The 26,679-nt window shown below is 36.3% G+C and overlaps 2 protein-coding genes across 11 annotated transcripts in view; one reads left to right on the top strand and one right to left on the bottom strand.

Moving 5' to 3' along the window:
• Window positions 1-26,679, bottom strand: part of DPY30 (dpy-30 histone methyltransferase complex regulatory subunit) — a 937,477-nt gene that overhangs the window by 503,165 nt on the left and 407,633 nt on the right. The gene's annotated exons all lie outside the window — the stretch shown is intronic.
• Window positions 1-26,679, top strand: part of BIRC6 (baculoviral IAP repeat containing 6) — a 256,236-nt gene that overhangs the window by 159,275 nt on the left and 70,282 nt on the right. For all 10 annotated transcript variants that reach the window (XR_007718761.1, XM_050754116.1, XM_050754118.1 and 7 more), the window contains 7 exons: window positions 4,613-4,744; window positions 5,187-5,351; window positions 9,378-9,551; window positions 11,100-11,296; window positions 20,799-21,099; window positions 23,161-23,378; window positions 25,327-25,491. Coding sequence is in view for 9 of the 10 variants with exons in the window: in XM_050754116.1 (XP_050610073.1) it covers window positions 4,613-4,744; window positions 5,187-5,351; window positions 9,378-9,551; window positions 11,100-11,296; window positions 20,799-21,099; window positions 23,161-23,378; window positions 25,327-25,491 (1,352 nt within the window). In the remaining variant the exon portion in view is untranslated. The remainder of the gene's footprint in view (window positions 1-4,612; window positions 4,745-5,186; window positions 5,352-9,377; window positions 9,552-11,099; window positions 11,297-20,798; window positions 21,100-23,160; window positions 23,379-25,326; window positions 25,492-26,679) is intronic.

The raw sequence follows: 26,679 nt of genomic DNA, 5'->3' as shown, positions 1-26,679 counted from the left end.
TTTCTGCTTTACAATCACTGTGTCTAACCTGTGTATGCATAAAATCATAATTCTTTCCTACCGGTTTACAACTTACAAGTTGTTAGCATACTATTATAAATATTTTAAAAAATTATTTGAAAATGACTGCCTATCTGTTACAGAGAAACTTTTTTGAAAATTTGATGTTAGAGGGTATTTTCTGTCAGTTTCCTGAAATTGTCCCTTCTACATGATGAAGAAAAAGAAAATTAAAAATCAAATAAATAGGGTGGGCATGATGGCTCACGCCTGTAATCCCAGCACTTTACGAGGCCAAGGCAGGTGGGTTACCTTAGGTCAGGAGTTTGAGACCAACCTTGCCAAGATGGTGAAACCCACCTCTACTAAAAATACAAAAATTAGTTGGGCATGATGGCGTGCACCTGTAGTCCCAGCTACTTGGGGGACTGAGGTAGGAGAATCACTTGAACCCTAGAGGTGGAGGTTACGGTGAGCCGAGATTGCACCACTGCACTTCAGCCTGGACGACACAGCGAGACACTCTCAAAAAACATACAAACAAAATTAAATAAATGAAGAAAGTGGAGAAGAGCACTAAAGCTCAGTTATTGATATTGATATTTCATATGTTTAACTTGAAGTGCAAAAGTAGACATTCTAATACAAAATAACTGAAAATTGAACATTTTAGTCTTTACTGTGGAAGAATGCTATTCTAAAACATTCTAGCATTCAAAATATTTTACAAAATAGTTTTCTATATTGCACAAAAATAAAGCTAATTGCTTTGGAAGTACACTACCTCAAAAGTTATATGTGCTGAGTGTAACCTCTATTTGGCAATTTTTTTTGGTTCTTTGAAGTGGATTTATACTCTTTAGCCATATTTTATGATATATTGACTTGTATGTTTATATTATATCAACATGTATAAGAATAAGTAATTCAGAAGTATTGCCTCCGTAAATTTACCTACTATCTATAGCTTTTGACAGTATTACTTTCTTTTGTTTGTTTGTTTGAGATGGAGTCTTTTTCTGCATTACTTGAGCCCATGAGTTCCAGACAACCTAGGCAACATAGCAAGACCTCATCTCAAAAAAAAAAAAAAGGCAAAGACAACAAGAGAATATGAAAACTAGCCAAAAAGGAAGTGACCTATTATTTTCTCTATCACTGTCTTTTTTTTTTTTTTTTTCTTTCTTTCTTTTTTTGAGATGGAGTCTCACTCTGTTCCCCCGGCTGTGCAGTGGCGTGATCTTGGCTCACTGCAACCTCCGCCTCCCAGGTTCAAGCAATTTTCCTGCCTCAGTCTGCAGAGTAGCTGGGATTACAGGTGCATGCCACCACACTTGGCTAATTTTTTTTTTTTTTAAATAGAGATGGGGTTTTGTCGTATTGGCCATGCTGATGTCAAACTCCTGGCCTCAAGTGATCTGCCTTCCTTAGCCTCCCAAAGTGCTGAGATTACAGGCATGAGCCACCATACCAGGCCAACAATATTACTTTCAAATAGTAACCTTTATGTGTCAGTCTGTTTGCTTTTACAAATTTCTGTCACTGGTTTTAAGCAGTATGATGATTGTGTGCCTTACAATTTTTTCTTCACATTTCTTATGATTAGAGTTTATTGAATTTCTTGAATCTGTGTGTTTTATATTTCACTAAATTTGGAAATATTTTGGCAATTATTTATTCAATAATTGCCTCCCCTTTTTTTTATAATTATAGTTACTCACTTATTAGGCTATGCGAAGTTGTTTGACACCTCCCCAAATCTGTGTTTCCTCTTTTCCCCCTATCATTTTTTTTCTCTATTTTTAAATTTTAGATAATTTCCTGTGTCTGATCTGTTAGAACTTTTATATCTCCTTGTCCTTACTGAAAGTATATAGATTTTCTTCAACTTTCTTGAACATAGTAGTCTGTTTGTATTATTTTTCTCTTCCTTATGGATTGTATGTTTTCGCTTCTTTATTTGCCTGGAGAATTTTCTTGGATGCCAGACAATGTAAATTTTACTTTTTGGGGTGCTAAATATTTTGTATTCTAATATACGTATTTTATTTTTTCATGAAATGTAATGATATTATTTGAAAACAGTTTGTTGCTTTTAGACTTGCTTTTAATCTTTGTAAGTAGGATCAGAGCAGCTTTTAATCTAAGGCCAGACTTACTGTAATTATTGGTATTTTTTTTATAAACCAGTGTTGTCTAGTTTGGTGACTGTTAAGCACATTCAAGGAGACTAAGAAACTAAATTTTTAAATTGAATTTTTAATTTTAATGAATTTTACCTTTAAATATGTACTACATTAGAGTAGAATTAAAGTACCAGGTTTGAAAATGCATTTCTAAATCCCATTTGACCCCACTATTAAGGCTCTGTCCTTGTGAGTACTCTGTTAGGAATTCACTAGATGTCTAAGAACACAAAGCATTTTACTCCCTGAAACCCTGGGGTTGTTTGCCCTGCTGCTTTTCTGTAGTACCTTTGCTGGCCTTCAGTGGTTTGCTCACATATGTTCATCAGTACATTTGAAGTCTTGAAGACCCTATATAGATCTTTGGAGATTCAGGGATCTCCAGATCTCTAGATGCAAATCTGCATAGATGCGGATCTCTTCTTCCTGGATTCCCGGCTCTTGTATCCTCAGTCTAGGGTGACACCTAGGTTGTGCTGAGCTGTGACTTAGGAATTCTTTTCCAGACAGCTCACACAATCCTAGAGGTCGTCTCATTGGTTTCCTCTCACCCAGGCATCACTGCCCTGCCCTGCCTGATGCTCAGGGTCTGAAAAGTATTATTAATATGTATTTCTAGTTAATGGTTATTTCAGGTGGGAGAATGAACCTGATCCTTATAATTCCTTCTTGGCCAGAAGTGGAATTCTAAAACAGAGCAGCTTTTTGCATCCATTCAAGTACAGAGAAAAAAATAAAACAAATTTGTAATAAAAAATAAAAAATGAAATTAATATTAGAAACCAGAGCAGTTTTAAAAGGAGGTTGAGAAAACTTTTTTCAGTGTTTGAATGGCTTTTATTCTTTATACTTACTTTTGAAATAAGAGTAATAAATGAAAATTGGCTAAACTTCTAATTGCACTAAGTAAATTATTACCTAATATTCTTTATGTGTTTTTCTTACCTGATTATGCTATGAATTAACTTTGTGAATTTCTTATTATTTAAATGTTTCACTCTGACCTGTGTCAGTATGTTTGCCACTTTTGGTTGCTTGGTTGTTTTTGTTAGAAAGTAAAATGTATTGTTGCACCATGCATTTGCAATGTGTATAAAATTTTTTACTTCACAAAATTGTCTATAGGCAATTAGCAATTAGTATTAACAAGCTGTATAAATTGAAATCACTTTCATATACTAAAAACTATAAAATGGGAGTTATTGCAAAAAATGTTGTTTATTGTTTTATTATCTCAACTTTTTTAACATAAAAGACTGGATCATAATTGTGTTAAATTAGGGAAGTAAAAAGAGAATTGAGGTAGATGCAGTGGCTCATGCCTGTAATCCCAGCACTTTAGTAGGCTGAGGCAGGCAGGTGGCTTGAGCCCAAGAGATCGACAACAGTCTGCGCAAGATGACGAAACCTCCTCTCTACTAAAAATACAGAAATTCATGGCATGTGCCTGTGGTCTCAGTTACCTGCAAGGCTGAGGTGGGAGGATCACTTGAGCCTGGGATGTTGAGGCTGCAGTGAACCGTGATTACACACACCACTGCTCTCCAGCCTGGGTGACACAGCGAGACCTTGTCTAAAAATAAAAGAGAGACAATTGGAGAATTGATAATAGTTATACAGTGAAAAAAATTATGATTTCAAAACAATTCATTGAGCCTTTAAATTTCTTAATAACTAAATCACATATGATCACCCATTTATTTTATAATTTTTAGTGGTGTGCTATATGCCATAGTAATGAAAGAAATATTCAGAGAGTAATAACAATCTATGAAAGCCCTTAATACTCATTTTTTAAAGTAAAACACTTTAAATTTTAAAACACATTATTTTGTTGTCTAAGATTCCTGTGTTTGGCCTAAATAAAAATTAACAGAACAGGAAATCGGTTACAGAAATTTGTTCCTTTATACTTTCATTTGCAGTATAAGCAGAAGTCTAGTTTAATGCTGTAGACTAAATCTTGCACTTGAGTCCCATATTTGCCATCTACAGATTATATCAGTAGCCTTTTTCTAAGGCTGTTTCTTCATTTTGAAAATAACATTCTTTCTTGATTTCTACGTTGTGAGGACTGAATTAGATGCAGTTGCCAAGCACATTGAACTATGGCTAAAATAAAGCAAGTTTTCATGCTACTGGTTTTTATTGTTTCTGGAGGTGGTACCATTAAAATACTGTATGTAATACTTTATAAAGATTAGAACTTAAATATTCTGGCTTAAGTACAGTGGTGAGTCTTCTTCATCAGTGTCAGTAAAGATTAGATATCAGGCCATTACCTCATGTTATTTCTCCTAAATTCCTTTATATTGCCTTAGTATTAAGGAAAATACTATCTTGCATAATCTTTCTCTGAAATACTTATTATTTCCTTTCTTAATGATTTGGAAAAGCAGTGTATTTTAGATAATATCTTCTTACAGATACTCCAAGTATCACAGCTAAATTAATTAGTGAACAAAAAGATGACAAAGAAAAGAAAAACCATGAAGAGAAAGAAAAAGTTAAAGCGGAAAATGGATTTCAAGACAATTACAGTGTTGTTGTTGCCTCTGGTATGCTTTCTGTTTTTTATAATCTTGATTTTGTTTGGGTTTCTATAAAATACTACTATTTTAGTTATAGGAAATTCATGTAATACAATGTACTAACATACAAAGCTGACTTGTAATGATGCTTTAATACTAGATTTTTATCTTTTTATTTATTTTTTTTCAATTTCCACTAAATGGATTGTCATCTGTATTTCAGAGATTATAGCAACTAGCTGTAGTTTTTACTGTTTAGGAAAATAGTTACAGATGCAATGCCAAAATTACTTATTTATTGTCATGAAGGATGAGTAGAATTGGGAGATTAGATATTGGATTAGAAAGAACATTTCTGTCTTTTGACATTAGCTAGGAATGCATGCCTTATGAAAATATTTGAAAAACACTGTTTTCCTTCATATTGGTGTGTTGACTATGTAGAATCTTACTGATCCTTTTCTTTTAGGGCTGAAGTCTCAGTCTAAACGTGCTGTGTCAGCTACACCACCTCGCCCACCATCCAGGAGGGGGAGGACAATACCTGATAAAATAGGAAGTACTTCAGGAGCAGAGGCTGCCAACAAAATAATTACTGTCCCAGTGTTTCACCTGTTTCACAAACTCTTGGCAGGTAATATTCCACAATTAATAAACATCAAAGAAATTTTAGTATCCTTAAAACTATGTAAATCAGAGGCACAATCACCAAAATCATTTTAATCAGGTGCCATTGATGAGATCAATGAGTTAGTGAGACTTCCTCTTCCATACAGTTCCTCTGAAGAGAAGTGAGAGCAAAGTAGTAATCTATTACATGTCCTGTTTAACACTGTCAAGTTTTATATTTCTATTTCACTGGTTTTCTAAGTTTTTCTGTCAGTGTGCCATGAAATGATTGATGAAATAAATATTTAGAGAGTTCATGACAAGTTATTTAGGAAACATCATGGGGCAAATTTGTAGGACTAGTTCAAGCAGTGGAACTCTTAGACCACTGGTAGTTAAGCCTTATGTTCTTCCCAGATAAAACAAATTTATTGAACACTATCCTGTCTGTTGTTCAAGGTGATAACTGGTTGAGCATCCCTAATCCAAAAATTCAGTGTCTGATACTTTTTGAGTGCTGACATGACACAAGTAGAAAATTCCACATCTGACCTCATATGACGGTTGCAGTCTAAACACAGGTACACAACACACAGTTTATTCAGCGTCCGCAAGAGGAAAAAGACCTTCCCAGCCCCCTTCAGGTATTTTTTAGCATGCTCGATTCTCCCCTACATATCCACAGTGGGTAACAAAATTGCACATGTGCATGCCAGACGTGCCAACAGCAGGTTTCCCACGATGCCCCATATGGTGCCAACATGTATGTGCATAACTGTTTTTTTGCTCTGTGGTGTTGGAAATTTCAAAAAGGCCCCAGATGCCCCTATGGATAATAGTAATAAAAAGAGGAAGTATTTATGTTTATCTGTAGCACAGAAAAACAAGCTATTGGAGAAACTGGACAGCAATGTAAGTGTGAAACATCTTTCAAGAGAGTATGGTGTTGGAATGACCACCATATATGACCTGAACAAACAAAGATAAACATCATTGATGTTCTGTGCTGCAAGTGTTGAATAGAGGTTAATGAAAAATAGAAAAAGCACTTCATAAAGCTAAACATGAACATATTGATTGTGTATTGAAATAGTGAATCCATCAGTGTTGGCAGTGAACATGTGCCTCTTAATGGTATGCTGATCGTGAAACAAGTAACGATCTATCATGATGAACTGAATGTTGAAAGGGACTGTGAATATTCAACACACTGGTTGCAGAAGTTTAAGAGAAGATATGATATTACATTTTTAAAGATTGGTGATAAAGCATCTGATGATCATGAAGCAATGGAGAAGTTCTTTGATAAATTTGCCAAAGTCATGGCTGATGAAAATCTGCTGCCAGAACAGTTTATAATGCTGATGAAATATCACTGTTCTGGTGTTATTGTCCCAAAAAAGACACTGGACTACAGTTGATGGGACAGCCCCTCCAGGAATTAAGGATACCAAGGACAGAATAACTGTCCTGGGGCAACTGGCATACATAAGTACAAACACGCTCTGATAGGCAAAACCTTTCACACTTGCTGTTTTCAAGGAGTGAATTTCTTACCAGTCCATGGTTACGCTGACACAAAGGTATGGATCACCACAGACATCTTTTCTGATTGGTTTCATAAACATTTTGTACCAGTGACTTGTATGTATTGCCCGTAAGCTAGACTGAACGATGTAGGAGTTTATTATTACTTGATATCCCCCAGTTCATCCTCCAGCTAAAAATCTCGAAACTAATGTTTATGCTGTGTACTTTCCCCCAAATGTGACTTCATTAATTCAGCCATGTGACCAGGGTATCTTCAGATCAATGAACAGAAAATATAAATCCCCTTTCTTGAACAGCATGTTGACAGCAGTGAACAGAGGCATGGGTACAGAAAATTTTCGAAAGGAGTTTAAAGAATGCCATATATGTTGTTGCCAATACTTGGAACACAGTGACAAAGACACAGTTGAGCATGCCTGGCACAACCTCTGGCCTGCAACTATGTTTAGTGATAATGATGAACTGTGTGTGACTTTGAAGGATTCTGTATGTCAAGTGAAAAAAAAATGATTTCTGACCTCCTTACATATGTAAAAAATATACCTTCAGAGTTCAGCAGTAAGCTGGAAGAAGTAGATGTCAAAGAAGTTTTCAACTTTGATAATAATGCTTCAGTTATTCATTCATTGACTGGTGGTAAAATAGCTGAAATGGTTTTGAATCAGGGTGATGATAGTGACGAAGAAGATCAAGTTAACACCACAGAAAAGGTGCTTATAGAAGAAGACATGGTGAAAATGTATGGTGGGCATATTGAAGGACTAGGGCAGCATGCATTAACAACAGAATGACAAACCATGTCAGTTTTCAAAATTGAGGAGAGTCTTCTGAGCTAAAAACCATGTTAATGAGGCAGATGACTCTGCAAGAAGAATTTTTAAGAGCCTTCCAGCAGAATGTCTCTTCATCCCCTGTAGGATCCACTTCCTGGTCCCTTAGCTACTTCTGATATTTCTTCTTACCTAAAAAACACAGTTTATAGTAACCTTTTAATAAAAACACAGCATCATAGGTGAAGACTGAAAGCCTGCTGTTGTTTGTGGTTGCTTTTTCCTTTTTTTTTTTTTTTTTTTTTGAGATTAAGTTTCACTCTTGTTGCCCAGGCTGGAGCGCAATGGTGTGATCTCGGCTCAGTGCAACCTCTGCCTCCTGGGTTCAAGCAATTCTCCTGCCTCAGCCTCCCGAGTAGCTGGGATTACAGGTGACTGCCACCACGCCTGGCTAATTTTTGTATATTTGGTAGAGACAGGGTTTCACCATGTTGACCAGGCTGGTCTTGAACTTCTGACCTCAGGTGATTCACCTGCCTCAGCCTCCAAAAGTGCTGGGATTGCAGGCATGAGCCACCATGCCCAGTCCTGTGGTTGGTTTTGTTTAATAACTGAAACAGGTATCCTGGTAATGCTACTATGCTGCTTATTTGCCCTGACACATTATTTTTTCACTCTGTTAATGGTATGTCATATTTTTACTGTTAAGTACTTAATGTGTGAATTAATGTAAGAAAACGATTGCCTATCAGTAGCATGTAGATTAAGAGTCAGGAATGATGATGATGCCTAACAGTCACACATTGTTGGCATGGGTGGCTGAGATAGTGACAACTTTGCTTTCTGATGGTTCAGGGTACACAAACCTTATTACAGGCACAAAATAATCAAAAATACTATACAAAATTACGTTAAGGCTATGTATATAAGGGATGTGTGTATACACACAAACATAAATTTTGTGTTTCCACTTGGATCCCCTCCCTAAGATAACTCATTGTGTACATGCAAATATTAGAAAATGCAAAAAAAAAAAAAAAACTGTAATCTGAAACAGTTCTAGTCTCAAGCATTTTGGATGAGGGATACCCGTTCTGTATTTTATCACCATTTTCATGCTGTATTAAAATGAAGTTGCCAACTCAGTTCAAGGGAATTTTTCTTCTTAGCTTTACATTGTTGATTCATGGTGGAAGTCATCTAACTATTGACTGGTGGGTTGGATACCTCTGTCCAGAGAGGTCCTTGTGACATGACATTTCTCATGGCCCATTACCTAGGTGATGTGAGTCTCCCCTTCTGCCTGGAATAAACTTTTGTTGGAATACAGCTATGCCTGTTTACTAGTGTATTGTCCATAGCTGCTTCTCTGCTACAATGTAGATTAGCAGTTGTAACAGAGACTATATGGCTCCCCTAGCTTAAAGTATTTATTAGCTGGCCCTTTATAGAAAAAAATGGCCCACATCAGATTTATGGGAATGTCTGTTCCTTTGTTTACGTTTTGCCCATGACTTTTTAACACTTTGTAGATGTTATTGTTTATTATTATATGTCAGAAATAAACTCACTTTTTGTAAACTTTCTAATGGCTGTTGAATTTTTTAATTGTTTTGAAATTGGTTTCAGAATCAAACTCTTGCCTATAATTTAGTAAAAGCAGTTAATAATTAAACCAAGTAAATGTTTCTTTCTTGGTTTCCAGATTTAACTTAGTTATATCATTTTAGGCCAGCCATTGCCAGCTGAAATGACACTTGCCCAGCTTTTAACTCTCCTATATGACCGAAAACTTCCTCAGGGTTACCGCTCAATAGATCTGACTGTTAAATTGGGATCAAGAGTTATAACAGACCCAAGTCTATCAAAAACAGATTCTTATAAAAGACTACACCCTGAAAAAGGTATGTGCGTAATACTACTTTAAAAATTACAGACTGTCATACAAAGAGGCAGAGATTTCTATAGCTAATGACTTGATTGACTTATGTTTTTATTATATCAATGTAAGATATAATTTTTTTATGACTGAATTTTTGTAAATATAAAAAATGGCCATGATTTCATTTGGAAACTAAGTTGCATTACTTCTTATAACATCATTTGTTTTATGAGTGCGTGTACTTTAATTTCTAATATTTCTGTGAGAGCTATGTGAATTGTTTTATAATGAAAGTGAGAAACTCAACTTACAACTTAGTTATAATTTATATTGAGTGGCATTTCATGCATATAAACATGTTGTCTCATGTAATTGGGATCACATATTTCTGTTTTTTACTTATATATTCCGTTAATTTTTTTTTTTCTTCCGAGAAAGAGTCTTGCTCTGTCTCCTAGGCCGGAGTGCAGAGGCGCAATCTCAGCGCACTGCAATCTCTGCCTCCCGAGTTCAAGTGATTTTCCTTCCTCAGCCTCCTGAGTAGTTGGGATTACAGGCACCCACCACCATGCCTGGCTAATTTTTGTATTTTTCGTAGAGACAAGGTTTTACCTTGTTGTCCAGGCTAGTCTGTAACTCCTGACCACAACTGATCTGCCTGCCTTGGCCTCCTAGAGTGCTGGGATACAGGCATGAACCACCGCACCTGGCCCTTATATTCCTTTAAAAATTTTTGAATGTCCATTTTTGAATTGGCTATTTTTTTATACAAATGTAAGAAAATGTATTTGTTTTCCAATCATTGAAATGTTGTGGTTGTTTCCAATTTTTTACTCCTATAAATGCTATATAAGTAATTTTCATAGTGTGAGTATGGTATGAACTTATTTAAACTTACCATCTTTTTCATGACTAAAATTCAATCTTTAGTTATTGGTCTTTTATATTCTTCAGCAAATTTTGGTACATTTTTTTTGGCCAGTTTTTCAGCACAATTATTTCTCTCTTTTGTTTTAATGTTTAAAGGGTCTCCTTACGTGATCTTTTGGTTTTCTTTTGTGAGTAATTCAGAGTTAAACTAATACGGTATATGGTATAATTTTTTGTTTTCAGTGAGAGAAGTCTTTGTCATTAATTTTTCTTAATAGGATACTTTAGAGCATATTATTTGCTATGAGTACTTTTGAGAACTTACTTATTTTAACATAGGATATAAGTTATAAGTATGCCCTAAAGGACGGTGCTTCTCAGACTTCAGTATGCTTACAAATGACCTGCGTCATAGTGTTAAAATGGAGATTCTTCATTTCAAACAAGCTTGCAGGTGATGCCCATGCTACTAGTCCATGAACCATTCTTCCAATAACAAGACTAAAGAAGGTAGTACCATAAGTCATTTAAAGGTCATTGTAGTATCTAGCCATAATACAGCTATATCTAAATAAATGATGTTTTGTGCTCTTTTTTGAGTAGCAAGAAAACAGTAATAATACCTGCTTTTGTAAATGAAAGAATATTATAAAAATATACACTTTCTTACCTATTCAATTATTTGTAATTTATTGTCTAGATCATGGAGACTTACTTGCTAGCTGTCCAGAAGATGAGGCTCTCACTCCAGGTGATGAATGCATGGATGGGATATTGGATGAATCTTTGCTTGAAACCTGTCCCATTCAGTCACCATTACAAGTTTTTGCAGGAATGGGTGGACTGGCTCTTATTGCTGAAAGACTACCCATGTTATATCCAGAAGTAATTCAACAGGTAAGATAAGATTTCCTAATCGAGTATATCATTCTGTAGCTAAGCCGTTCATTCTTTTTATGTTTGTTTTTTAATGTACTTGGATTAACTTTGTAGAAATACCCTTTGCTTTGTATTTTTTGAACATTATATAACTCTTTCAATGATCAGTCTGTACAGAGCTTCATGACCTTTAGTAGGTATGGAAGAAATGTTGAAGATTAAGCACATTTGCCAAACTTACTACACTGTAGCATTTATCTTGATTTCATGGTTGTAACACTAGCATTCTCTTTTCTATACTGCTTTAAGTGTGATATTTATCAGAGACATTATTGGAAATAGGAGAGTAAAATAGGAGTGTATACTGCTACCAATATGTATCTTTTTGTTTACCTTTTATTCCTGTTTCAGGTGCCATTTCCATTTTTGGTGGTTTAAAAACATAACCTATTCCCGTGTTCATTTACGATGCTGTCAGTGTCTGTGCTTTCCATGCTCTTGTATCAATCAGTAGGAAGTTTGGTGCATGGAGAGTTGTAAAAACAAAACTTTATGTTTGTTGAATGAAGTAGGGGAATTATTCTATTTGATTTCATGTCGGGTGTGTGTGTGTGTGTGTGTGTGTGTGTGTGTGTGTGTGTGTGTTTGTGTTTATTTTGGCATAGTAGCTCTAGACTCTATTATAGTTTCCTGAGCTGCTGTACCAAAATACCACAAACTGCCTGGCTTAAAACAACTGAAATTTATTCTCAACAGTTGAGGAGGCTATAAGTCTGAAATCAAGATGTCAGCAGGGCTATGCTCCCTCTGAATTTGGGCTCTAGGGAAGACTCCTTCCTTGCTTCATCCTGGCTTCTCTTGGTTGCCAGTAGTTCTTGCTGTTCATTGGTTTGTAGCTGTATCACTTTAATTTCTGCCTACATCATCATATGGGCATCTTTCCTGTGTGTCCCTGTATCTCTCTCTCCTCATAAGGACACCAGTCATTTAATGTAGGGTCCTCCAAACCATTATTTCCTCATCTTAACTTGATTACATCTGCAAAGGCCCTATTTCCAAATAAGGTAACCTTCATAGATACTAGGGGTTAGGACTTGAACATATCTTGGGAGGACAAAATGCAACCCCCAATAATACTTATTTATGTTATTGCTTACCTACTATTCAAAAAGATATTTTTATTATAAGGTGATATAACTCTGTTATAAGGTGATTGACAGAGAATAAGTAAAATTTTATTTCTTACTAGACAATGACGTAATTACTCAAAAGTTTGAAGCAGAAAAGACCCCAACATTTTCAGCATTATTATTGTTCAACATAAATGATTTTTTCTAATTTAGTATTCAGTGTGGTTCACTATATTGATTAGTAGCTGGAAATGGGGTCCTGGTAATACATACCTAAGGATGTGAAAGTGACTTTAGAATTGGGTACTTGGCAGAGTATGGAATAATTTTGAGTAGCGTGATTTAAAAAAAAATCTAGATTACCTTGAACAGATTGTTAGATAAAATGTGGATGATAAAGCTTCTGCCAGTGAGGGCCTAGATAAAAGTAAGGATCATAGTGGATAAAACCTATAATGTCTTAGAGAATATCTGAATTGTCGTAAGCAGACTTGGTATACATACGGTGTTTAAAGTGCTGACAAGGAGGTTTAGAAGGAAATGAGGAACACGTTACCAGAACCTGAAGGAAAAGGGATCTTTGTCATATAGTAGCGGAAATATTAACTCATTGTATCCTAAATGTAGAAAGCAGCACTTGCATGTAATGAACTTGGATATTTAGCTGAGATTTCCACACAAAGTGGTGAAGGTACAACTTGTTTTTTTCTTGCTGCTTATAGTGAAATGTGAGAGGAAAGATACAAATTGAGAGAAGAACTGTTGAAATACAAGCAATTAGTGCTTGTCAGTTTGTGAAATTACCTATCCAGATGACAGAAGGTGCTAAAATTTAGAGATTCACTATCAGAAAAGCATGCTCCGAAGTGTAAGCCAAGGGTGAGGCTGGACAACTTTTTGCTAGTGCCTTAGAAACATCAAAAGTCAGAGTATTCAGTCACATAGAGGGCTCTTTGAAGAGATTAGGCATATAACTCGTGGATTTCCTCAGCCGTCTAAGCAGAAGCCAGGAATAGAGGATATGATGTGATGATGGAAGCACCCAACAGCCATGGAACGTGAGTAGTCTCTGGAAGCTGGAAAAGGTGAGGAGCTATTATTCCCCAAGAGCCTCTAGAAGGAATGCAGCCTTAGATTTTAGTCCCATAAGACCTATTTTGGATTTCTGACCTCTGAAATTTTAAAATGATAAATTTGTGCTGTTCTGAGCCACTGAGTTTGTGGCAATGTGTTATAGTAGCAGTAGAAAAGTAATACAGAGTTTGGTCTATAATTGTAATGCCCTTGTCTGGTTTTGGTGTCAGGATAATACTAGCTATATGGGATGGGTTGAGAATTTCTAATGTATCAAATTAGGGATACTGTTAGGTGTGTTTAATAAGAGACACTGGCCAGGCATGGTGTAATCCCAGCCTGTAATCCTGTAATCACGCCTGTAATCCCAGCACTTTGGGAGGCCAAGGCAGGAGGGTTACCCGAGGTCAGGAGTTTGAAATCAGCCTGGTCAACATGGTGAAACCCCGTCTCTACTAAAAATACAAAAATTAGCCCGGTGTGGTAGTAGGTGCCTGTAATCCCAGCTATTCAAGAGGCCGAGGCAAGAGAATTGCTTGAACCCGGGAGGTGGAGGTTGCAGTGAGCCGAGGTGGCGCCATTGCACTCCAGCCTGGGTGACAAGAATGAAACTCCGTCTCAAAAAAAACCAAAAAACAGAAAAGAGACACTGCAGATAATAACAGTAGTGAACTGGAAGATGTATCAAAAGAAATCATTCAGCTTGGTGCAGCGGCCAACGCCTGTAATCCCAGCACTTTGGGAGGCCAAGGCAGGCAGATCACCTGAGGTCAGAAGTTCAAGATCAGCCTGGCCAACTTGGTGAAACCCCGTCTCTACTAAAAATACAAAAATTAGCTGGATGTGGTGGTGGGCGCTTGTAATCCCAGTTACTCTGGAGGCTGAGGCAGTAGAATCGCTTGAACCTGGGAGGCGGAGGCTGCAGTGAGCCGAGATTGTGCCACTGCACCCCAGCCTAGGTGACAGAACAAGACTCTTGTCTCAAAAAAAAAAAAAAAAAAAAAAAAAAAATGGTTCAAACTGAAGCATAGAAAGTGTAAGGAATGAAAAGAACATAAGAGCTATATGGATTGAAGTGAAAAATTCTAACGTACCTGAATTTATAGACCCAGAAAAAGAGTGAGTTGAAACATGGACAGAAACAATATTGAGAAGAAGAAAAATTTCCCAAATAGATGTAAAACTTAAATCTCAATTCAACATGTAAGAAACTGTTAACTTCATGCAGGATATGCATGCCTGGAACTGTCATGGTAAAAGTGATTAAAAACAAAGACAGCTGGCCACTACGGTGCATCCCTGAAATCCCAGCTACGCAGGAGACTGAAGTGGGAGGATTACTTGAGCCCATGGATTCCAGACCACCTGGGCAACATAACAAGACCTCATCCCCCCAAAAAGAAAAATTCTAAGGCAATGAAAGAATATTAAAGCCAGCCATAAAGGAAGTGACCTATATTTTCAAAACAGCAGCAATAACACTAACAACTGGCCTTTCAACAGAAACTATATGAGCCAGGGAATTACAACTTTAAAAATGCTAGAAGACAGTAAGCAACAAGGTAAAGCAAAACAATCTGTCATCCTAGAATTTTATACCCATTGGAGAACATTTTCTACAATTCTTCACCCACTTTGCCCATCGCCTCTCAAAAATCAGTGATGGCAGAATAACAAGTATGGGATTAACTCTGTGGTCTCTATAGTTAAAAACTCCAGACAAAATATATTTTAAAAGTTACTTAAAGGCTTTGAAGAGCAACGAGAAACAGGCAGAAATTTAAAGACAGAATTTAAGAGGATTTAAACATAGAATTAATAGAATCACATTCAGTGATATTAGTGTCTATACAGCTTTTCTCGGGGGTATCCCTCAGTCTTTGTTAGGTGGTACAGGTAGAACTCAGACTTAAGCCACAGTCGTATTGGCTGGAGTTTGATTCTTCCATACTGGCTGGAAAATAGGAATTCAGAAAGGAGGAAGCCAAAGCTGAGCAGCTCCAAATTCTGCACATCTCTAGCTTGCTCCAGAATTATTAAACATAGGCATTTTGAGAGCAAGCATGAACTAGAATGCTGAAAAAGCTGTACAGAGATTTCAGCTGCTGTCTATCACAGAGAGCATACAATTTGCAGTTTTAGTCCTGCTCAGAGATAAAAATCTTGGCTTTTCCATTGGAATTCCAAATGGCCCATACGTTGAGAGTAAAGGCTACATCCTAATGAAGATTCACTTGAGAAATAAGGGAAAAATCAAAATAGACTTTTCTAATAAATTACAAAAGCCTCTAAGTTCAGGGTGATCTACCAATAATTTCCCTATCTGCTAAACAAAACTAAACACACTCCAAGGAAGATTTTAAAATCAAGAGTTGATACAACGTCTCATCAACAATGTACAGTGTACGGCAGGGCATGGTGGCTCACGCCAGTAATCCCAGCACTTTGGGAGGCTGAGGCAGGCAGATCACCTGAGCTCAGGAGTTCAAGACCAGCCTGGCTAACATGGTGAAACCCCATCTCTACTAAAAAATTTGATAATTAGCCAGCAGTGGTGGTGCACCTCTGTAATCACAGCTACTTGAGAGGCTGAGGCAGGAGAATTGCTTGAACCTGGGAGGCAGAGGTAGCAGTGAGTGATCGTGTCACTGCACTCCAGCCTGGGTGACAGAGTGAGACTGCATCTCTGTAGTTAAATGAATGAATGAATAAATGAAGGTAAGTGTATTAAATACCCCATTTGAAAAGCAAACATTTGTCAGAATAGAGAAAAAAGCAAAGCCCAAGTATATGCTGTCTAAAGAGATGTGCTTGAAAGAAGAAAGCTGCGGCCGGGCGCGGTGGCTCAAGCCTGTAATCCCAGCACTTTGGGAGGCCGAGACGGGCGGATCACAAGGTCAGGAGATCGAGACCATCCTGGCTAACATGGTGAAACCCCGTCTCTACTAAAAATACAAAAAATTAGCCGGGCGAGGTGGCGGGCGCCTGTAGTCCCAGCTACTCGGGAGGCTGAGGCAGGAGAATGGCGTAAACCCGGGAGGCGGAGCTTGCAGTGAGCTGAGATCCGGCCACTGCACTCCAGCCTGGACGACAGAGCGAGACTCCGTCTCAAAAAAAAAAAAAAAAAAAAAAAAAAAAAAGAAGAAAGCTGCTATCCCTATTTTTAAATATATGACAAAGTTGAATCATAGACCAGCATATAAGAAATAAAAAGGATTATTAAATATGAAAGTATTAATTCAAAATAAGTCATAACAATCCTAAATTTGTATTTAATAGCTTCAAAGTACATGAATCAGAAATCTATAGAACTGAAGGAGGAACTAGATAAATCTACATTTCAGTAATAGATTATAACATTTATCTCTCAGTAAATGAAACAAAGTGAGGATGTAGGAGATTTTGGGAGAAACACCCAGAACTTCTAGATGGACCTAACCAACATTTATGGAACACAGCATTTACCAACTACAGGATGTACTTCTTTCCAAAGAAAGATAGGCAGTATGCTGGCCTGTATAAAAGTCTCAGTACATTTTAAAAACATTAAAATCAAACCCAGTATGTTCTGTAACCACATCAGAATTAAATTGGAAATCATTAGCAGTAAGATCTAGAAAACCTCACATATTTGTAACTTAAGCAGTATAGTTTTAAATAACACATGGATGAAAGAGGAAATCACAATACATACTACACAATATATTTCAAAATGATAATCCCAGCATGACATGGGATATAGCTAATGCTTATAATTAAGAGATTTATCAGTGATGTACACTACCACCTCAGGAAACTAGAAAAACAGGAGTACAGTTAACCAAAAATCAGAAGCAAGGAATTATTACAGTAAGAGCCAGAATCAGTTAAATATAAAACAAAAAATCAGAGAGAAACAAGAAAACCATATATTTTGTCTTTTGAGACTTTTAGTAAAATTGATGAACTATGAAAATTTTTCAAGAAAAAGGGAAACCACACAAATTGGACATCCACAAATGATGGCAAGCACATTGTTGTAATTTCTATAGAATAAAATAAGGTACTATTATAACCAACTTTATGCCAGCATATTTGATAATTTAGATATAATGGATAAATTCCTTGACAAATACAACCAGAATCAACATAAGAAGTACATGTGTACGTTTGTATGTATACACTCATAAAGAATTATAATCAAACATACTGAATTTTTAGTCTGTTTTCATTTGTAAGTACCATGACTGTGATTTTGAAATCACGTTAATCCTATGTTTCTCCAATTTAAACTGAAACTCATATTTTGTTCTTAAATTGGAGCATTTGACTACTTTAGAAAGTATCATGTCTTCTCAGTTTGCTGTGACATATAATGAGTATCAGAATTAAAGGCATCACATTGTTGGAATATCGTAATTCCTAAAAGCCTGTGATATAAATCATATCTTATTTATCGAATTTAAAATAATTTATTTGTGTTTTAGACATTATTCAAAGTGAGCACGTCCTTATTAGACTCTTTCCTTTGGGAAATTGAGCTGTTTTATCCTAGTATATCAGAAATAAAATTTCTTTGTTGTTAATTGAGCAAAAGCATGCTTTTATGTACTTTTCAGTTTTGACTTTCAAAATGTGACATAATACAAGCGAATATAATATATGGTTTAAAAAATTAAATCCATCTTAATACCCTAAAGCAGTTCTGTTTGAATAGTTATACTTTTGACATTTGTATAAAAATCAGTTTATATTCTACTGTATGCTGCTTTTGCTGAACCTGTATTCTGAAATTAATCTTTGTTGATGCCTAAACCTGTGGTGGTCTCATTTGTATAGCTGTAATATACTTGCTGTATATTTAACTATACCTTATTGTGTGTATTAGTCTTAATGTTGACTGGCATTTTTATTGTTTCCAGTTGTTAGCTATAATGAAAAAGGTTGTTGTGAAGAATTGTATATGTATCTAATATAAGACTTAAAAATTTTTATCTGTGTAATGGGAGATGGGAAATGATACATGATAGTGGTTTTCATTTGCTCTTCTGATATTCATGAAGTTGAGGGTCTTTCACTTGTTGAAGAATTTGAATGCTGTAAATCAAGAGTTCTTTCGTTTTGCTGTCTTTTTGCTTTCATTGTATTTGGTTTGTTTTGTGGCATCATTTGAGAAATAGTCTTTTAAGAAAACACTTAAGGTAAACACTTGAGGTAAAGTTCTGCTTCTATAACAATGTTCTATTATCATATAGGCACTTTTATATGAAACTATCTTTTGTGCAGCATAAAATAATAAATATAGAGGTACTTTAAAAAAAGTTACCTGTAAAGGGTTTCAAAATGGTTTAGAAGTGAAAAGTGCCCAAATTCCCATGTTCTTACAATTAGGCTATTTCATATTGTCATTCTGGCCTAAGCTTCAGTAGTCAAAATAGGCTGGCATCGAAATTGCAGCTGTTTTATTCAGTGTACAGATGTATGTAGTGTAGCTGTAGATCAACTTAAGACGGATCTAAGCTGTAGATCAGCTTCAGACTTTTACATATATATGTAAAAGAAGGAAGAAATAGTGAACTAATCACAGAGTTACTTCACCATTCATTTAAAAATCACCCCACAGAGTTACCTATTGATCTACTACTGAAGTCATACAGGAAGCTTAGGCATGATCCTGATGTTTTAAGTGAAGAATGAGATAACTGTGATTAGCTCACTATTCATTTCATTATATGTTTGCATGTAGAACTTCAAATTAGTATTTAGTGAAGTACGTTATTCATGGCCAAGCAAGATAAATAGAATATTTCTAAATGAAATGAAAAGTTTGTAGGGCAACCATGCTCAGAATTGGAGTTTCTCTTTGAATTATTAAGATTAAATTATAGACACGATGCTCCTTTACTCCTAAGTGCAGGAAACTTCTCTTAGATAACCACAGTACAATTATACAAATCAGAAGTTCACACTGACTCTACTATGGACTGCAAATCTTACTCAGCTTTTGCCAGTTGTCCTTCTAATGTTCTTTAGGGCCAAAGAAAAAGAAATCAATTTTCTTTTGCATGGTTTGAGGGTACTAGTAGTTCAGGATCATCTGTTGCATTTTGTTGTCTTATAGTCTTCAATCTGTAACAATTCTACTATCTTTATTTATCTTTCATGGCCTCGATGGCCTTGACAGTTTTCAAGAATACATACTAGAAATTATGTCTATATATATATTTACACATATGCACATACATGTATTTTCTAGGTATGTTTGCCGATAGGACCCAGAGGCAGACTCCTCCTAGTGATGTATGTGCATATATCTTCCATATTGTCATTTAAAAAATTTTCCACTAAAAGAAATCAGGGCTCCTTGGAGAAATTCTAGTATTGAGGAAGGGTATATAGACATGAGCCTAGAATGTTTTGCTGTGTTAGAAAGCAAGGAAATGCTTAAAGAACGATGGGGGACAAGTTAATAGCAAGCAGGATCCTGCTTTAATGGGATCTCAGAGACCAATTCTTATTTCCCTCAAGCATCAGAATTAGTAATGATAGTAACAATATACCTATGTAATAAAGTTAGAGTCCATATTGATAGAAATTAATAGACAAGAAGGGAATGTTTTTCCTTATAGCTTGGTGCCAACTAACAAATGTAGAAGGAATGACAGAATTAGAAAGTCTCCTTTTGATAACCACAGTAGTAATAATTGTTTTAGGAACAATTATAAAATGCTAAGACTAACTGTTCAAAAGTTTGGCGAGAAATAAGGTATTTAAATAGTCTCAAGAATCTGCATACAGATACTTAACTAATTATAAAGGTGGAAATAACTAACATAGCGACACTTGGCAGACGCTGCCATACTTCGGATGTCATGTGCGTCTTGATGTTTGGTAGCTTGTTTTTATTTTTATTTATTTTTTTGAGATCATTTTGTCACCCATGCTGGAGTGCAGTGGTGTGATCTCGGCTCACTGCACCTTCCACCTACTGGGTTCAGGTGTTTCTCCTGCCTCAGCCTCCTGAGTAGCTGGGACTACAGGCACGCACCACCACACCTGGCTAATTTCTGTATTTTTAGTAGAGACGGGGTTTCACCATGTTGACCAGGCTGGTCTCAAATTCCTGACTTCAAGTGATCCACCTGCGTCAGCCTCTGAAAGTGCTGGGATTACAGGCATGAGCCACTGTGCCCAGCCGGAAGCTTGTTTTTTAAAGCAAGTAGTTTTATTAATCCTATAGTCCTCTATTTTAAAGAGATCATTTAAAGTTAAGTCTTTACTTTGAATCTGATGTTGAAAATGTGAACAGCCAAGCGAACACTTTTCTTTTTCTTTAGGTGAGTGCTCCAGTTGTAACATCCACCACTCAGGAAAAGCCAAAGGATAGCGATCAGTTTGAATGGGTGACCATTGAACAGTCAGGGGAGTTAGTTTATGAAGCACCAGAAACTATCGCCGCTGAACCTCCACCTATCAAGTCAGCAGTACAGACCATGTCCCCCATACCTGCCCATTCTTTGGCTGCTTTTGGATTATTTCTTCGTCTTCCGGGCTATGCCGAAGTGCTACTGAAAGAGAGAAAACATGCCCAGTGCCTTCTTCGATTGGTATTGGGAGTAACAGATGATGGAGAAGGAAGTAAGTGTTTAGTATTAAATTTGTCAGTACATATGTGAATAGATTGTGTAAAGTTATCCAGATCATTGCCTGTTGTTCATCATTTATTTCCTTCATAGTTAAGCTGTTAGATGATTTGTTGTAGGTGGTGTTGTAGGTGGTTAGTTATAATAAATCCTAAAGAATCTTCATTTTCATCTCTGTATTCATTCAAAAATTATTTTCCTTGTGCTGACAAAACTGTTGGGCATCACTGGAGGGATTTAAACATGAAGCAATTATTTAGAGCTACCCCCAAGTAGCTAATGTTCTCCAGTAATAGTAACAAGGGATGTATATAAACATGTAGACTTAGCAAGTTATAAAATCCCTTGAGCACTCTTGAGTGCAGTATTATGGAGAAACACACGTGTGAGAGAGATTATTTATTTACTACACAGCAATGTGAATGAAGTGGGATAGTAGTTTTTAGTGGGGCCTTGAAGGACAGGTTAGATTTAGGTTGCGATGAGTTATCTCAGAAAGAAAATAAATGGAATGAGCAGTGTTTCCAGGTTAAAATCTGTGAGAGGGGATAAGTTAGCTGATGAAAATTTGTACAAAAGGCAGCATTGTGAGCATTTTAAAAGCTAATGTTGGTAACAGATCATGGAAAAAACTTGCTTAAGAACTTTAGATTTTATTTTGAATAGCAATAAAGGCTTATTAAAATGTGTTAAGATCAGTAATGTGTTGAATATAGTTTTTTTTAGAAAATGAATCTGGTAGGAATACTTAGATTAAAGAGAACAGAATCAGGAAAATAATGCCATAATATGTATTAATGATAATATAGAATAATAAGAGAAGGCTGTGATGATTGTTTCCTTTGGGTTGGCATTGTTATTTAATAGAAAGAAAAACTGAAGAATTACAGGATAGCCTGACAAGTCGATTTTCATTTGGGTGACCTCTACATTTTCACTTACTGTTTATTCTCTTAATATTTACTAGACAATTAATACTTCCTTATGTTATTTTAAAACCACAAGGTTTTGATTCGGTTGATTTCTTTCACATGCCATTTAGAAAGAATAAACTGTTAAGTCCTGTACTACAAAGTATATTTAATAAAACTATATGAATTTATTTGTAGATCTTGAAATTCTGAAGCTATCAAATATTCAAAGTAAATATTTTTTCCTTTATATTTTCCTAACAACAAAAATCCCTCATAAATGTTGGCATATCAGTGGGCCTATGTAGTTTAAACCTTTGTTATTCAGGTATCAACTGTATTTATTTTAGTAGGTCAGGAATTTCTAATTGCTTGATCTGATTTTTTTTTTAAGTAGGTAGAGGGGTAAGAACCATTTTTTTTATTGATACAATAGTTGTACATATTTATGTTAAACATATGATATTTTGATACAGACATAGAATGTGTAATAAGAACCATGATATTTCAACACTCTGTTACTACAGTGTTAAAGTAGGTGTAACCCTAAACAGAAAAGGAAAAAAAAAAGCCTTTCTGTAATTTCATACTATTTTTAATGCATATACAATGAATTTTTATTAAAAAGCGTAGTTATGATATCTCTTTCTGTAATAATTGTTTCGTGTACCATCCACGTAGCATTGCTTTCTTTGCATGTAATACCCCTTCCTGGCTAGAACACAGTAGAACACTGTTGGGAAAAAAATAGTTTTACTTGTTCATTATCTGTTCATGGTTAAAGCTACTCCCAAGGAAAGCAGTTACTTTCTTACTGTTTAAGATACTACTAATGCTTCTTTTCTATTGTTTAGGTTTTAGTTTAAATTCTATTTGTAATAATTTTGACATAATCTATAGCTATTATCATACATGTTTCCATTTTTTTTGAGGTTTATGTGTACTGTGTCTGACAGTTTTTCCTGACACTTATTCGTGATTAAATTTTAAGATATTACTGTTCTATTTGTAGTATTTGGTTTTTAAATAATTTAGTGATATTATTTTGTATTACAGTGTCATTATTAATTTATGATCCTGTATGTAGCTTCTTATTGTGCTTTAACTGTTTTTAATCTTGAAGTCCTCTTCTTTTTTCAATCTAGGTCATATTCTTCAATCTCCATCAGCCAATGTGCTTCCAACCCTTCCTTTCCACGTCCTTCGTAGCTTGTTTAGCACTACACCTTTGACAACTGATGATGGTGTACTTCTAAGGCGGATGGCGTTGGAAATTGGAGCCTTACACCTCATTCTTGTCTGTCTCTCTGCTTTGAGCCACCATGCCCCACGAGTTCCAAACTCTAGCGTGAATCAAACTGAGGTAGGTTCACTTTTAATTATTTCAGTTATTAAAAAAACTAGTTTTAATTAGGGAGTACAGAGTAAAGTTTTTTTCTGAAGTAATCTTTCAGAGACTTGGGTGTTCCATTTTCACATCTAAGAGGATATTTAAAACATTATAAATTGATTGCTTTCTCTGTTAGTCTCCTTCAGTAAACCAAAAAGAAACCTATCTACTTGAAAAACAGAAAGGATTTAAGTGCTTAATAAGCTTTCCCATTTGCCAAGATATGCTGAATTTATACTGTGATCCTTCTTCCTTCCTTTTTGAACTTTTAAGAATAATACTATAGAATGGGGGTTGTGGGTGGGGATCTAGCCAGTGCAGTAAGACAGGAAATTCAAGAAAGAAAGAGAAGAATTCCTCATTATTTCAATATGATTTAATTGTATTGTAGAAAATACCAGAATAGGCTGGGCGCTGTGGCTCACGCCTGTAATCCCAGCACTTTGGGAGGCCGAGGCGGGTGGATCACCTGAGGTCAGGAGTTCGAGACCAGCCTGGCCAACATGGTGAAACCCCGTCTCTACTAAAAATGCAAAAATTCACTGGACGTGGTGGCGGGCGCCTGTAATCCCAGCTACTCGGGAGGCAGAGGTGGGAGAATCACTTGAACCCAGGAAGTGGAGGTTGCAGTAAGCCGAGATTGCGCCATTGCACTCCAGACTGGGCGACAAGAGCTAAACTTTGTCTCCAAAAAAAAAAAAGAAGAAAAGAAAATACCAAAATAATTAGTGGCATAAGTGAGTTTATTAATGATACAACATGGGGTCAGTATATAAAAATTAGTTAATGTTTACATACTAGCAACAGACACATAAAATGAGCTTTATAAAGATATATTTTAGAATAGCCCCAAAAATAGAAAATTTCTATGAATAAATCTGAAAAATATGTATAATACCTCTTTATGAATTTTTTGGCCAGGCATGGTAGCTCATGTCTGTAATCCCAGCACTTTGGGAGGTGGAGGCAGACAGATCACTTAAGGTTAGGATTTCGACACCACCCTGGCCAGCATAGTGAAACTCCATCTCTATTAAAATTACAACAATTAGCCAGGCCTGGTGGCTCACACCTATATTCCCAGCAACTTGGGAGGCTGAGGCAGGGGAATCTGTCTTTGCTCATGTATATCTTCGATGGGTTAGATATGATAGTGCAATGGTATTATTTCTTCCCAGATCAATCCTTAAGTTTGATACAATTCCAGGTTCATTTTGGAGGAAGTTTACAAACCATTTATAAAATAAACATGCAAAGGGTTAGGAATAGTTGAGATACCCTTTTACTATATCCTAAAAAGATCTGCTCATATCTCAATTCAATTTTGAGTCATTGACTTTTTAGGTTCTAGGGTGGTTTATCCCTTCTTTTCTTGATAAATATTTTTAAATATTTATTTATTCTTAAATATAAGCACTTTGTCTCCATTTACCCCTTCCCCCAGCCCCTGGCAATTAGCAATCTGCATTCTGTCTCCATGCATTTACCTATTCTGGATATTGCATATAAATTGAATCATGTAATGTATTGTTCCTTGCGTCTGTCTTCTTTCATTTAGTGTAATGTTTTCTAGGTTTATTCATGTAGCATATATCAGTATTTCATTTCTTCTTATGGCTGAATAAATATCCTGTTTGTTGATCCATTCATCTGTTGGTTGGTATCTGGGCTATTTTCTAATAATCTTTTAGTTTAAATGGTGCTACTGAAAACGTGTGTCTATTTCAGTACCAGTTTTTAATCTGTTTTAGTACTAGAAGTGGAATTTCTGGGCCGTACAGAAAATCTGTGTTTAGTTTTTTTGAGCAACCACCAAACTGTTTTCCATAGTAGCTGCATCATTTTACTTTCCCAGTGATAAATATTTTTGAAGATAAGTAAAAACAAATTGTAATGGATTTTCATTTTTTGTTATTTTAAGCCACAGGTGTCAAGCTCTCATAACCCTACATCAACAGAAGAACAACAGTTATATTGGGCCAAAGGAACTGGCTTTGGAACAGGCTCTACAGCTTCTGGGTGGGATGTGGAACAAGCCTTAACTAAACAAAGGCTGGAAGAGGAACATGTTACCTGCCTTCTGCAGGTATATTTTGTAAACTTGATATTCTTCATAATAATGTGGTTTTTTGTATTATTTTAAAATATTGATAACTAATCCAACTATCCTCAGCTATGTTTATGCCCACTTGTGGTTCTTCTTCCCAGTGCATTCTAAGATACCACCGGATAAAGATTGTTCTTGCTTACTTGTAACTGTATTTCTTCGCTCTCAACTAGCTTCTTCACTGAGAGGAAAGTGGCAGGGATGAAATTATCTAGTAGCTGGAAGATGCATCTTCCTACAGGCATTTTCTTGTTTAATGTGTTGTATGTGGGCTTTTTTTTTTTAACTGTTACTTTTTTATATGCATTTTGGTTGCTTACTTTTTTTTTTTTTTTGAAACGGAGTTCACTCTGTGGCCCAGGCTGGAGTGCAGTGGCGTGATCTCGGCTCACTGCAACCTCCACCTCCCAGATTCATGGTTGCTTACATTTTTTTTTTTTTTTTTTTGAGATGGAGTCTCGCTCTGTCGCCCAGGCTGGAGTGCAGTGGCGCGATCTCGGCTCACTGCAAGCTCTACCTCCCGGGTTCACGCCATTCTCCCGCCTCAGCCTCCGAGTGGCTGGGACTACAGGCGCCCGCCACCACGCCCGGCTAGTTTTTTTTGTATTTTTAGTAGAGACGGGGTTTCACCATGTTAGCCAGGATGGTCTCGATCTCCTGACCTCGTGATCCACCCGCCTCGGCCTCCCAAAGTGCTGGGATTACAGGCTTGAGCCACCGCGCCCGGCCGGTTGCTTACATTTTTAAAGATAACTTTTCGGCTGGGCATGGTGGCTTACGCCTGTAATCCCAGCACTTTGAGAGGCCACGGTGGGTGGATCACCTGAGGTCAGGAGTTTGAGACCAGCCTGGCCAACATGGTGAAACCCTGTCTCTACTAATAATACAAAAATTAGCTAGGCTTGGTGGCAGACACCTGTAATCCCAGCTACTGAGGAGACTGAGGCAGGAGAATCACTTAAACCCAGGAGACAGAGGTTGCAGTGAGCCAAGATTGCGCCATTCCACTCCAGCCTGGGTGACAAGAGTGAAACTCTGTCTCAAAAAAATAAATAGATAAATAACTTTTCTAGATTCAGGCAAGTTGAACAAGAATAGAAAGTCTTTATACCACAGAAATGTATAGGGGAAATACTTAATGAAAAGATTAGCTTTGCTTCCTGCATC

This window comes from Macaca thibetana, chromosome 13 (assembly GCF_024542745.1).
Source record: "Macaca thibetana thibetana isolate TM-01 chromosome 13, ASM2454274v1, whole genome shotgun sequence".
NCBI classification, from domain to species: Eukaryota; Metazoa; Chordata; class Mammalia; order Primates; family Cercopithecidae; genus Macaca; species Macaca thibetana.
The sequence above is the reverse complement of the archived record's forward strand: the minus strand, read 5'-3'. Positions and strand labels throughout refer to the sequence as shown.